At 40.3% G+C, this 15,059-nt stretch overlaps 1 protein-coding gene across 1 annotated transcript in view; it reads right to left on the reverse strand.

Moving 5' to 3' along the window:
- Positions 1-240: 240 nt before the first annotated feature.
- Positions 241-15,059, reverse strand: part of LOC135204702 (E3 ubiquitin-protein ligase TRIM13-like) — a 68,707-nt gene continuing 53,888 nt past the window's right edge. The window contains exons 2-5 of the mRNA XM_064234857.1: positions 4,461-5,138; positions 4,026-4,124; positions 2,884-3,063; positions 241-1,526 (exon numbers count right to left, since the gene is read on the reverse strand). Coding sequence (XP_064090927.1) covers positions 1,482-1,526; positions 2,884-3,063; positions 4,026-4,124; positions 4,461-5,138 — 1,002 coding nt within the window. The 3' untranslated portion in view covers positions 241-1,481. The remainder of the gene's footprint in view (positions 1,527-2,883; positions 3,064-4,025; positions 4,125-4,460; positions 5,139-15,059) is intronic.

Raw genomic sequence — 15,059 nt, forward strand, 5'->3', positions numbered from 1 at the left:
TGGTGAGGAACGTGACTTCAACACTCTATAAGTAGTTATCCTTCCCCCTCCCCGCTCTCTCTCTCTCTCTCTCTCTCTCTCTCTCTCTCTCTCTCTCTCTCTCTCTCTCTCTCGTTGGGTGAATGACTGACGGGTGAAGATGTTGGATGTTCATCTTCTTCGCTGCATTTAACTAAAGTGACGTCAAGCGAGGAACCGGAAGCGCTTCAATTTTAGGCGCAGGCCAGATTTCTCACAAGATGTCTTTTTTTTGTTTTTTTGTTTTTTTTATTCATCCAAATCTTGTGTCATAGTTTTCTTAAAAGCTAATAATACAGAAATTCATGCTTACAAAATCTTATAACATTACAAAGATTACAGGAATACAAATAAAAAAGATCTATTCTAAAAAAATTAAGAATACAAAATCCAGAGCTATGTGAGAGCTTTGATGGTCTCCTCAAACCTCCTCCTCTCAGTGGAGGAGGAGGAGAAGGAGGAGGCAATGGAGACTCCTCTCATACTATTGTTCTTCTTGAGCATTTCAGCAAAAGCGCAGATTTGGTCAAAGTCTGTGAGATACTAGTGTGTCTCTTTCTGTCTTTATCTCTGGCAGATACAGACAGTAAATAAGAATTTAATTCTGCTTCACTTATAAAAACGATTGAAGGTTAGTTTCAGTATCTGTTTTGCGGTGCCTTCACCAGACTCCTCCTGAACACAACCAACTTTTTCTCTCTCAGTTTACATGAAAGTTCATTTTCTCTACAATTTTAAAGTGAAATGAAAATAACACTCGAACGAAATAAACGATTCGTAACCAACATAACTAATAATAATAATAATGTGATAAATGAAACAGTTCTAATAGCACTCAGAAGAACATCTTTATTTGAAAATGATGATTATTATTGTTATTAATATATGAGAGTTAAACTCAAACTGAAAAAAGGCTTCTTCATCTGGAGGGAAAAACAATTACAGAATGAGGCCACACTGAGAAATATGGACATTTCCAATGTCTTGATAATACTTCGAGATGGTGGTTGTCAGGACGTTGAGTCCTTCCTCCACCACCCCGAAGCAATTTCTGGTTCTATATTTCCTATCATTATCATCTCTGGTGACAATGCAGAACTCCGAAGCTCTTTCATATGAGATGTCTCCCCTCACCTCTCCCGCCTTCTCTCTCGTCGCTCCATAGGTCTCGTCACTCTCCTTTGCCCTCTTCCAATCCTCCTCCCTCGATGACAACACTGCTCGAGTGGATGTGCCTCTTCCTCCAAAGGACACATAGTTACCCAGTAGCATCCATTCCCCTGCCTCATCCTTTTTCCCTACATAAGATACCCGAGAGTGGGCATAAGAGGTTCCCCCCATCCCCCCTGCACACATGTACAGGAAATTGCGACCCTTCAAGCCGTTAATAGTGATCCTGATGATGACCCTCCCCAGGGGGGTGGATCCATATGTCAGATCCAAAAACCCCCTTGGAGGGGGAGTCAGAAAGAGGAGAGAAAAGGACCCCCTGTCATCAACGACTCCAGCTGTCAGGGGAAAAGAGGAGGAGGAGGATGTTGTTAGATTAATAATAATAATAATAATAATAATAATAATAATAATAATAATAATAATAATAATAAAGTAAATGTTATTGTGATTGTTTTAAATATAACTATTTAAAATATAAGAAGAAATCAAAGAAATAAAAAAATAAAAAAGGTCTATTGATGATGAAACCCCTGTGCAGGAAACTTCCACAATATTATTATCACTAGCTCTATCTTACTCTCCTCCTACACTGATGGCTCATCAGTAGTGCAACTGAACCATAGCAAACACTGCAGCACTCAACTCTGTCTTCAGATCATTCTTCCATCTTCTTCTTCTTCTCCTTCTTCTTTTTTACAAGACCTGTCATTCATTCGCTTCCATTCTGTCCACATGACTGAAAAAGAACCATCTCAAAACACAATGATCCATCCATACTGCACAGACATTTCAGCTCTATAGCTTCCATTTTTCTCTCTTTTTCATATTCAGCAATAATGCTTAACTTCAATAAAGGAGACTTGGCTCCAATGTCTTCAAACACTCCCACCTTGGCTTCCATAGAGAGTAGAGGCTTCCTTCCTATCTTCTGCACACACATCCTACTGCGTTCCTTCTTTCGTTCCTTCCTTTCTTCTTTGCTTCTTTACTTATTCTGTGACTCACCTATTCCCTTATCCTGCCAACATCCAACATACCCACTCCAAAATGGCCTAAACAGTTTACATCCATTCTCCCAGCATCTTCCATCCATCTACTCTCAACTTTTGAATTCTCTCAGGTTCTCTCCTCACCAGTTCCCTCCTTCCTTCAGTTTCTCTTTTTCTTCTTCTGCTTCTTCTTCTTCTTCTTTTTCTTCTTCGCTCTCCCTCATCATCAGTACTATTGCATCATCTGTCAACACGAGTTATTCCACTCAATCTGTTCAAAAATGATTTTCTCATCTATAACGTTGCACCAATATTTGCTGCTGCTGTCCTTTCCATGTTTGCATGCACTGCCCTTTCTTTCACCTTTGTGAGTGTCTCTCTCACTTAGTGCCTTTAAAGCATTCTACTGTCTTTCTCTCCTGAAACACTTCAGCTGTTGTTATTTTTCCTTTCCCTTTGCACCAGATCCTCCTCCCTGCACATCCAAAACCCCTAGTTGCAGGAGAATCTTCTCTTTTCTCCATTAAATGTGGCCTCCTGGGTCAGTCTATGCTGGACTACTCACATTCCATATCAAAAACTGCTCTATATGTTCATTTCAAATATAGAAATTCCTAAAATAATAGTGAACTTGGACAATCAATTCTAAAAATTTGTGAGACAGAAAGGAATCCTACTCATATCCTCATAGGAATAAGCTTACCTCTATGACAAAGCATCTTGGTGGGAGAACTCCTTCATCAAGATGAGGCACAGATACTTCATTGTTAGGCTCAATCTTGACTGGGGCCACTCTCAGAGTCCCTTCAAAGGTCATCACAGCAAAGATCTCTCTTTGGGCATCCCCTCTCAAGCGACTGTGAGGACTTCGGAGGTCAGTTACCTGAGGAAAGGTTCCTTGATTGAAAATCTTACAATCAGCTCAGGTCAGAAGTTATTTTGTTTAAATGAAATGATATTTCACTTTGATTTTAAGTTAATTAACAGTAAGGGTGTGCATTTTGTTAAGTTTTTGTTATTATTTGTAATAAATATACACATTTTTTGTATATCAAAGTCATGTTTTCAAATACAAACCTATTAACGTATGGTAACCTATTCCATGTATCAGTATGACCTCCAGACACCCCACAGAGGAAGATGAGTCTCCCTTTTCCCCATCTGATCATGCATCAGTGCCACTGAGAACCCTAGGGGTGAAAACTGCCCTTCTCTGTGTTTCTGCAACAAATAATGGGATGAAGGGAAGCTATCTGTGTCCTGACTATGGATCTTGGGGCACAGGAGAAGCCAGTGCTCTGCCAGTTCTCTGAATTGGTCACAAAACTTGGGAGGGGTCGAAGTTCACTCACTCAAAGGGCTGAACCTCCTCACTTGTCCTAATTTCTGCCAAATCAGGAATCGTACTTGAATAAGAGGAAGAAAATAGCTGATGAATCACTCCTGAACTTCACAAAGTGGAATGGTAAGCAGAAGAATAACTTCAAGGAATGGAATAGTGAATTTTAAAGGTGGGAATGAGCAAAGAAAACACAAGATCTTTGAAGGAGATTGCAGAAGTGTTGGGAACATCACACACACACACAGAATGGCCAATTTCCCCACCAGGGGCACCCAGACCCCCAGATGCATCCTCTGACAAGTGGAAAGGGGAACTCTTCCTCTTCTTTTTCTTAGGTGGAGTGTCTGGACAGGCTTTTGTAAAGTAATGAGTTGTTTGGAACAAGTTAGACTTTATCATTTCATTAAGTTGCAATTATCTTGAGTTTGTTGAGTAGATGTTTCTCAAGACAATTTTCTCAGCTTTTATATTTTCTGTGGAAGAAAAAGACTTCTTGAACTTACCGTAATGTTCACAACAGAGTCTTCTCCTTCTAATTCCTCAATTATTCTTCCCAGAGCCTTCATGGCGTCTGCATAAGTCCCTTTGATCCTTAGAGCGTCCTGGAAGATAAATCAATGATATCAGTTTATGAAAAATTTCTTGCAATTAGAACAAAAAGATTACAGCTACGTATTACTCTGATTAATGGGACTCTCAAAATGGCTGAAATCATAAATTCAATATCAATGAGGCTAGAAGGATCCCCTCAACTGAAAAGCTTTTTAAATTGAAAAACATGTGTTATCACAAATTCACTTATTAGGGCAGACTTCACTGAAAATATGGGAATATTCTGAAGATATCTGAAGCCACATGGGAAATACAAAAGAAATTATCTCTTTCATGAGTAGAGTGTTAAGTAAGAAGGAACCTGGGAAGAGAGGGAGAGAACTCACCTGCCTCAAGTCGTCTCTTCGTCTATCATTCTCCTGAAGAAGTTGCGTAATTTCGCTGGCAGTCTTCTCAACACTAAGGAGAAGCTGTCCTGCTTCACCTATGGTAGCTCCAGCTGAAGCAGAGTCTGTTGCTGTTTCCAGTTTCCTTTCTGACTCTTTCACGTTCACCTGCTCCCGTTGCATAATATCCAGTTTATTCATAAGCTCCTTATTGTCTTCATCAATATTGCTCAAAGTATCTTGACTAGGAAACTTTATCTCTGCCAGCATCTGAGTGAATCCCTCAAGTTCATTTTGCAGCCGATAGTTGCTTTCAGTGCGGGCCTTAACTTCAGCCTCTGTTTCCCGGCATACAGTGATGGCTTTTCCGATGAGATTCTCCTGAAAATCCTTAGTAAAATTCATAATACATTTCTTAGGAGCGCTGGTCGAAGGCCTTGATCCTCTTGGCATGGATGAAAGTTGCTTTGCAGCATCAAGGAGGCCTCTGCTAATCATAAGCTCTTCAGCTGAGCTGTTGCTGAATTCCGTTCTGCATAGAGGGCATTCTCTCTTTTCAGTCAAGATGAGGCCCTCAATGCAACGGATGCAAAACTCATGGGAGCAGGGGAGGATCCTCGGGCAGTGGTCGTCATTGTACGTATTACGGCAAATGTCGCACTCCAGGGGATTGGATGCCTGAAAAGGACACAGAAATCAGTGACCCTTCCAAATGCAAGTGTGATCATGTACAAGACTATCTTCCTCGCTAAAATAAAAAATGCATGCTATCAACCACATAAAGGACTGACCCATAAAAGGATCTTAAATTTCTGACCTAAACAAGTGTTATCTAAGTAGGCCAGTCAATAGGGGGTTGAATAAGGGAAAAATCAGGGAATTTTGCAATTATCTCTCTTGGAAACTCACTTTAGAGAGAAAGATGTGGATACATAAAATATTATACATAAAATTATGAAAACTCTTCTGATCATTTCTGTGATACATTGCACTATTTTGGTGTCAGAGTCGGGAAAATGTTCGCAGTTTGTTTTCCACACCCCGTTTCTATATATGGTTTCGAAAACCGTCTCCCAAGGGTGGCCTTCCTTCTTTTTCTTGCTCAGGACTGACAGTGACTGCTCCCTGGCGGAGTGACCACCCTTGCACCCAACCATCACTCAAAACAGGAAGTTATCAATTGTAGTCACTGCTATACCAATTCTTGCTGCATAATTAGAAGCATTGGTCTCCATGATAGTGTTAGTTTTCTCGTTGTGTATTGCATGACAAGCTATCTTGTTCTTTATAGGAATATCACGAAATCTAGGCAGGTTATTTTGCTGAATGACTGTAAGATAGCAGGTAGGTAGCGAACTATTATTCTCCTCTGTTCTCCATCAAACAAAGCAAATTTAGTAATACTTCACTGTCAGTCATTGTTGTGTCAATCTCTCATAAAGCTGCTTCTGTTGCTAACCATTCATCAGGAGAGAGATCAGTTTTATTCACGATCAATGTAGCCAATGCAACATGTGCTAGTATAATTATATGCTCTAGGTGCTCTTGAATAGGCATGCCTAGTTAACGTTTTGTTAACAGATGGACTTGCATCAACAGTACTAAAAATTTCTTCTATTCAATACACTTCCATTCATGATGAAACCAATTGCACCCATAAAGGACATCAAGAAAGTTAAGCTACCACACTGACCACATTTTGCAACAATGTCATGAGCTTTGATATATATACAAAGGTTGATCAGAGGTAACAAAGCAACTTTGTTGTTTCAGTTCTTTGCATCTCTCTACAGCATGGTCAAGTACTGTGTATGTATGTATGTATATGGTGTGGTAAGTGGTAGGTGGAACATTTGTAAAGGGAAGGTATGAGATCTGGGACACATCATATGGCAAGTGTGCAGCACTACATTTCTCCACATAACCATTTGTCATGAATTGCTTTATAGCAAAGTTAAGGGAAAGGAAAACACATCTTCTTCGAGAAGTTCTGCAGCACGGAGGCTTTCGCGCGTGTTGGAGGCGCCTGTTCTCATGATGGTTCTAGAATCGGCAGGAGTGTTGTGGAACGCGACGCGTCATCACATCGTCAGAAAATGCAGCGAAATATGATGCAATACTTCGTTGAGATTCTTCTAAGATGTTCTGGGCATCTCGGGAGTCTGTGAAGTTCATGCTCCTGCCCCCGTAGGCCCCGCGCCTAGGTCACCGTATAAATACGACTGACGAAGTAGGAGCGAGAGTCACAGATCCGATCTTCAGTGAGAGCTTAGCAGCAGAGATCAGAGATCATCAGAGGGAGATAAGAGAAGAAGGAACAGATGAAGGATCAGAGAGGAAAAGGTGCTCGAGAGTTTGGTCGAATTTCTGGTCAAGTCGTCCAGTTGGAGTGGACGACCGAGGCATTTCGATGTAGAGCAAGACTTCAGAGAAGAAACGTTCTGCAAGAGGTTTTGAGGAGTTCCTGCTCTACAAGTATCAAGAGTAGACATTGTTTTCTGCAATATGGAGTCAAGAAGACGTCTGTAATTACAGTTCTCCTTTTGTGAAGCCCCCGCTTTGAGCATAGATCTCCGACAGCACAAAACTGGCCAGCAAGTACTTGCATTACCTCACCGTTCCCCAGTTCACGCATTGTAAGATTTTACTTGTGGTATGTAAATAGGAGAAACCATTCTGCATTTATCTTTGTTAGTAAGTTTGTAAATAAACCTTTGTTGTGTTTGTGTATCCCCAGTTTCAACTATTGGTGTTGAATTCTTTTTGTTTATAATAATATCAAACTTGGAGCAGACCTCTCTCGGGGTTCGTAACATTTTGGCGACCTTGCCAGGATATTCAGCACTGTAACAGTTTGAGTCGGGTAAGCTTCTAGGTCTTGAGGGGAATGATCTCCGTGAGTATGTTGAAAAGAAAGAAAGAGAGAAGTATGAGAGAGATGAGAGAGCGGCTGAGAGAGAGGAAAGAGCAGCTGAGAGAGAGGAAAGAGCAGCAGAGTGAGAATCAGCAACAAGAAAGAGAGAAAGAACATATGCATGAGTTGGAAATCGCTTGATTAAGGCAAAATGCTAGTAACAGACAGACAGATAAGAACAAAAGTGGAGCTGACGGTTTGGGTATGAGTGCAGTGTTGAAATTAGTACCAAAGTTTGATGAGGAAGATGTAACGAAATATTTCATGTGTTTTGAGAAGTTAATGGAAAGAGTAGGTTCTCCTAAAGAAATGTGGACCTTATATTTACAGTCAGTGTTGAGTGGTAGGGCGCTTACCGTGTATAGTTGCATGTCTAAGGAGGAATGTGATGATTATGATATTATGAAAGAAACTGTTCTTAGCGCATATAGGCTAGTACCAGAGGCGTACCATAAGAAATTTGGAAGTTTGAGAAAGGACGAAAATATTACGTATGTAGAATACGGTAAGAAGTTAGAAAGGCTGTTTTTTTATTGATTAACTTCTGCTAAAGTTGAGGATTTTGATGGTTTGAAGAACTTAGTGTTGTTAGAAAACTTCAAAGATAACGAATCCCCTGAGATTAGGCTTTATATAGAAGATAGGCAAGAAGTATCTATTGCAGGAGCAACTAGGTTAGCTGACGAATATAGTCGAACTCATAATTTAAGTGTTAGTAAGAAGCGAAATGATCCTTCGTCTGGTAGAGTACAAAGCGGTAAAGGTTTCAGTTCTAGTAATAGCAATGTGAGTAAAAGTGACTATTCCTGTTATACATGTGGAAAACCTGGTCATACGTTTAAGTTTTGTAAGAGTAAAGTGGCATCTAGTGGCTCAGAGTTAACTTGTTTCTGATGTAATGGGAAAGGACATTTAGCAAGAAATTGTGCAGTAGAAAGGAAGGACAGTAAGAAACCAGTGTCTCTAGTTAACCTTTCGTCAAGTAGGAATGATGTGATGAGAGAAACTAGGAAATTTTTTGGTGAATTTCTGTCAGAAGGCGTAGTTTCCTCTCTTGGAGGAGTGGATTTGAGGGAAGTAGTCTTGCTTCGAAACACAGGAGCTGCTGTCTCACTGATTAGGAGAGAGAGTGTGCCGAACAGGGCAGAAATCAACATGGAAGAAAAAGTCATGTTAGGTGGATTTCCTAACACTTGTGTTCTTTGTCCCATGTTGAAGTTGAATTTAGAAAGTCAGGTAGTGTCAGGAGTAGTGAAACTTGCAGTTGTTGACAGTTTGCCCGTTGATAGCGTTGACATTATTGTCGGTAATGACTTAGCTTTATCCAAGAGTGTGAATCCTGTTGTGAAGATATTCCAGTGCCTGAAATGGTAGTAACTAGGTCAGGTTTAGATACAGACATAGACTACGATCATAATTTGTTCGTGGATTCGAACGAGTGTGAGTTTGTGGATTCGAACGAGTGTGATAGAGGTGGCAAGGTTGATCCTGGCATGAGTGTGGCTGAGAGACCTGACTCTGTCGTTGATGGTGATAGCCAAACGGAAGGTGTAGCTGTCGAGGGTAACATAGTAAATGTATCGGTATCTAGTACTAGTTACGGTGATGAATTAGGCACTAACCTTGTGAATAAAGATGAGCTAGTAAAGTTCCAGAGAGAGGATGAGACACTAACCCAAATTTTTTAGTGTGAACTTGATGATGATCTCGATGATGTGTGTAAAGAAACTTCTTGTTTAAAGGACGAAGTTTTGTGTCGTTATGTTCGTCCTAAGTCAGGTAGTAAGGGGGATATCACCGAACAATTGGTGGTTCCTAGTAAGTTTCGTGAGCAAGTTTTGAAGTTAGCACATGATGAGCAAGGACTTTTAGGGGTAAATAAAACTTTCAAGTGTATTAGTAGGGCGTACTATTGGCCTAAGATGAGGAGTGATGTAAAGAGATATGTTTTAAGCTGTCGTGAATGCCAAATTACCGGGAAACCGAATCAAGTAATTCCCATAGCTCCGTTGTGTAATATTCCTTCAGTAGGCGAACCTTTTGAGAATGTAGTTAATGATATGGTCAAACCTTTGCCTAGAAGTAAGGGTAGAGGAGATTACATAACTAATCTAGAGTATTATAAAAACAATTTAAGAGATGTTTGGCAACTAGCGAAGGAGAACGGGAGTACTTGGCAACTAGCGAAGAAGAATGCGATGGAAGTCAAGGGGAGACTAAACGAAAACATGATCTTAGAGCAGAAGAGAGAAGTTTGTGTGTAAGAGATAAAGTTTTAGTACTAGTCCAGAAAGAAGGTCCCTCTTTACCTTATAAGTTCAAAGGTCCTTTTTAAGTGTTAGAAGACAGGGGAAATATACATTTTGGAATTGATATGGGTAAGAGTAGAGCAAAGTCAATGAATGTAAACTTGATTAAGAATTATAAAGAACGCCCTGTGCCATGGCCTCCACCCGTGTAATGGCGTTACTGAGAGAAATTAGTTTTGAGAAAACACAAGAGGTGTTTGAGCATTTAAAAGTTTTAATCAGAGTTCAGAAAATAGAAAAAGTAAGAGGAAGGGATAATGTTATAGCTGATAGCCTCTCTAGAGTTTTCAGAATGAATAGCCTGATAACCGTTTTCAGTTTTGGCATGAGTGGGTGAGTGAATGGAGAAGTGTTAAAGCTTTATACAAAATTGTTCCCCTGCTGTTTAATTCTTGTTTCTCTTTAGAAAAAAAATAAAATCAATTGATTTAATTTTTTTTCATTTTTGGGGGGACGTGTCATGGTAATTGCTTTATAGCAAAGTTAAGGGAAAGGAAAACGCATCTTCTTCGAGAAGTTCTGCAGCACGGAGGCTTTTGCACGTGTTCTCATGATGGTTCTAGAATCGCCAGGAGTGTTGTGGAATGCGACGCGCCGTCATGTCATCAGAAAATGCAGCAAAATATGATGCAATACTTTGTCGAGATTCTTCTAAGACGTTCTGGTCCTCTCAGGAGTCTGTGACATTCATGCTCCGGCCCCCGTAGATCCTGCCCCCAGGTTACCGTATAAATACGACTGACGAAGTAGGAGTGAGAGTCACTGATCAGATCTTCAGTGAGAGCTCAGTAGCAGAGATCAGAGATCATCAGAGGGAGATAAGAGAAGAAGGAACAGACGAAGGATCAGAGAGGAAAAGGCGCTTGAGAGTTTGGTCGAATTCTGGTCAAGTCGTCCAGCTGGAGTGGACGAATGAGGCATTTCGACATAGAGCAAGACTTCAGAGAAGAAACGTTTTACAAGAGGTTTTGAGGAGTTCCTGCCCTTCAAGTATCAAGAGTAGACATTGTCAAGAAGACGTTTGTAATTACAGTTCTCCTTTTGTGAAGCCCCTGCTTCGAGCATAGACCTCCAACAGTGCAAAACTGGCCAGCAAGTACTTGCATTACCTCACCGTTCCCCAGTTCAAGCATTGTAAGATTTTACTTGTGGTATGTAAATAGGAGAAACCATTCTGCATTTATCTTTGTTAGTAAGTTTGTAAACAAACCTTTGTTGTGTTTGTGTATCTTTCTATATAAGTATCCCCAGTTTCAACTATTGGTGTTGAATTCTTTTTGTTTATAATAATATCAAACTTGGAGCGAACCTCTCTCGGGGTTCGTAACACCATTCCAACATGGACATTTGCCATTTCCAAGTAGCCACATGAGTTCCGTTGTTGTTACTGATACAGTAGTGAAAACTGGATTGATGCTCGCTAAATCCCTGACTTTCATATGCAGCAGTCCTCCTGCACTTTTATTTTCAAATACTTTCATGGAAACACGACCAAACTGTCCAACATAGGATACACAGGGGATTTTCTCTAATCTAGTGACTGGCTGATCTGAAGTAGGGTCATTTGGGGGAATGGCATCCTGAATCCCCCCATACTGTGGAAAGTCTTGACTCCATCAATGGTACACATGTTCACATCAGCATTGTCGAATACAAACTGTGTAAATGAGTCAGTCTGAGGAGGAGGTTCCCTGGCTGGCTGGATGTTGCAAAGCTGATACTTGAAAGCCTCAGCATAGGAAGCAAATAATCCGAGGCAGAGATCCACACATTCAGTAGAAGCTTAGAACCTTACTTTTGACTGACTGAAAGAACAGTAAGACCTACTATTTGTAGAGGGAATATGAAAGAGCTTGTCCTAGCTGCTGTTTGGACAGCATGTGAGATGGCTGTGCACTTCCTATCCCTTTTTCTTTGATTTCCTTTCTTGTTTTTGAAGACAAAAGTTTTAACAAGGCAGTTGAGGATATTTGGAATAAATGTATCCAAGTCTGTTCCGGTGGTGGATACTCATCAGTTTCATACACCTGTGACTTTATATCTTCAGCAATGATTTTGGCAGCTGTATTTACAATCTGAAGCCGCTCTACTTTCTAGTCATGAGTTCTGTGTTTTTCATACTGAGCTTCAGTCAGAATTTTATCCCCTGCATCACAGAGACACGCCACTGGTTTTCTGTTTATATTCACAGGAACAACAATATCTTGTCCATATCTTTTGGTCAGTTCAGATTTTTTGGTTTATTTATCAGTTGGGAGATCACCCTCATATCCCTAAAACATGTCACTTAAAGAAAATTGGCATTCCTCTCAATGTTTCTCCAGGTAGGTCACAGCTGCGGCATTAATTGCCCCTAAAACTGTAGAACCTTTGGGATGTTTCTTATCAGGTGTATGGTAGAATTTTTTCCTTCATGCAGGCTGAATGGTGTCTTGCCTCAGCAACAACTATAATCAACTATACACTGCTGCATCGATTCACTGTCACCTGACTGTATTTTTTAAAACTCATATGATGTTTCTTCCCCCCCCCCCCCCCCAAAAAAAAAGACCATCATGAAAAATTACAAACTGACTCTAGCCTTCTCAGAGAAGTTGCAGGTCAACTATCAAATCTTTGTTCATAGTCCTGAAACAAAAGAAGAGTAACAGTTGACTTAGGAAATTAAAAAAGCATTTTTTCAACATTGCACACAAGAAAAATTACCCTATGACATTCGGGCTACAAAATAAACAAGATGCAAACATTTTCCTCTGGCACCAAAATGGTGCAGTGTATCACAAAAATGAATAGAAGACTTTTTGTAGAAAAAATTATGGTCGTGAAAAAATTAGTGGACCATTTTCTCTCGACTTTATTCCGTTGCGTCTCGGGCATAAAATCAGGAAGATGAAGGCAGGCAGAAGAAACGATGGTTCCTCCTCTGATTGATGTAATTTTTACGTGTCTTTGGGCTGGCAATTAGACAGAATCACGGAAATTTCTTCTACATTTTGTATTGTTGTAATATAATTTGTATTGGGATTGTCGCTAATGATAAATTAAGTAAAACCTACACTGAGAAAGTGCCTAACTGGTTTCCCAGATGGTGTTGCTACGATGAGCTGGCTTCACTTCCCTTCCAGTGTGTGTTAGAGGTAAGACGTGTTTTAATTGGACTCTCTCTCGTTTTGCCAGCAGATCATTGCACACCAGCCATTGTAAGTTAACATGTTAGCATTCAGAATTCGTTAAGTTGCGCTTGGCGGAGGATGTAAGTCTACTGAAGTGTATTTCCTTCACGTTCCCTGACTTATGTCATTGTCTTTCTTATCAAATGTGCATTGTGTAATTGCTGATTAGGCCAGTGCTCCCTTAAGGACCACGTGGTCACTCATCCCACAGTGGGGTACCTTTGTAGAGTAAATGGGATATATTATTTTGACTACTTTGTAAGGGTAGACATGAGATAATTTACTTTTGTAATAAAATTGTAAAAGTCTTCCTGACATATTCATTAGTCCTGTGAGTTTGGGATTGAAGTCTGTGCCATAGGGCTAGGCTATCCTGGCAATTCCATCTGGCGAACCAGTAAACCGTGTTATGAGGGTATATTTAGCAACATTTATGTAGATTATTTTATGTATCGATACATTCTCCGCTAAAGTGAATCCCTTTTCTCCTCTCTATTTACTGGCCTAAAAAATGCAATATCAGAAGTATGTCACTGGTGAAATTAATGTCAATATTATAAAAGCTAATTCTTTTGGAATTGAAACAATTCACTGAATAGCATTTTGCTTTTCCAGATGACTTCACTCATTCACCCTTCAGACTGATCACGTTTCTCATGGCTAAATCTGCCTCTGGGATATTAGCCTTTTTTCAGGTCCCAGCATGAGTGGGTTGGGGGTTTTACACGTACCGAACCACCTGCAACCTGACCCTAGGAAAAGGTTCCCTGAATGGTCCTTTATCACTAATGGAAATGACGGATAGGAAAGAATGTCAAATTCGTCAAAATCACATCAAAACTACAAAAGAATACATATTTTGTTTCCAAAAAGATAAGTTAACTGACTCCATGACAAGAAATAATGAATTCCCTTTGGTACCAAAATCACCACCAATTACTGAAGCCCTAAATACCGTCCTGAATCAGTTGCAAAGCCTTAGAACAACTATGATGTCCCATGGTGAAATTGTCTCGCCTAGATCCTCCTTTTCAAAGTCTGCTAAGTAATTCCATCTAAGTAATTGCATCTGTCACATTACATTAGCATCACAATGTTTCTCTAAGTTTTATTCTAGTTTAGCAACTCATTCAATCATTGTTTTGTCATAATGTGAGAGCTGGTTTTAGTTACATCAGTCCTAATTGCATTATTATTTCTTCTTCATCCCAGTGATTAAAACATATTGTCCTTGTCTGTCACTACTTACATAATAGCCCTTGTATGTCGATGCTTCCTTTGTGTTCTCTCCTTTCCTCTGTGTTCTCTTCACTGGAAGGATTAGAATCGAGGGAAAATCTTCTGCCGAGTGACTAAGGACTTATCTGTCCTCTAGATCTCTTCCTCCTCTACCCTCTCTTTCCTACAGGTACTTTTTCAGTCAGTGTTCCATTGAAGTGAATGAGACACCTCCTCTGTCCACGAAGCATTGAAACACCCACCAGTCCACCACATCACACATCCCAAACTTATTCCTGTTTTCCTTAATGTGCTCGTCCTCTTTCTTCATACAAGAGAAGGTGGCCCCCTCCCTCTCTTTCTCTATCCCTCTCTCTCTCTCCCTTGAGCCTCGTTCCAGTACAGACTGTTGTGATAAGAATCACATGACAATGCTGCAACATTCTTCTTGGACCTTTCCCTTTTCCATATATATTTTATCATCATGATCAGCTACCAGATTAGTCTTTCAACACTCTGACACAGCATCCCATTTGTAACCCCATCAACTCTTGATTTCCCTCCTTACATCCTCAACAGCCACTTCCACAAGCACTCTCTAGATGACCTCAACCCCTCATACTCTTCTTGTATTATCATTGGACTCTGCCCCTTTCTGTCTCCCTCAGTCAACAGAGCCTCAAAATAATCACTCCATCAGCCCAAGACTTCTTTCCCTTCAGACAGCATTTGTTCCTCTGCCTCTTTTGATGACTCCATTTGCTCTTTCGTCTTTGTCTCTGCACTGACTGCCTTGTTGATACATCTCTTTTTGTTCTCCCCAAAGTCTTCCTGCGCCTTCTTCCCTTCTCTTGTCACATTCTTTCTTTCTCTCTCTTATATTCTTCTTGGCCACCTGATCCATCCTCCTGCATTACTGTACATGATCCTCCCTTCTCTCTTCTTCTTCTTCTACCCATCAGTGTGTGGTTTCACTCTCTCTCCC

The sequence above is a fragment of the Macrobrachium nipponense genome, chromosome 47 (genome assembly GCF_015104395.2).
Source record: "Macrobrachium nipponense isolate FS-2020 chromosome 47, ASM1510439v2, whole genome shotgun sequence".
Lineage (NCBI taxonomy): Eukaryota > Metazoa > Arthropoda > Malacostraca > Decapoda > Palaemonidae > Macrobrachium > Macrobrachium nipponense.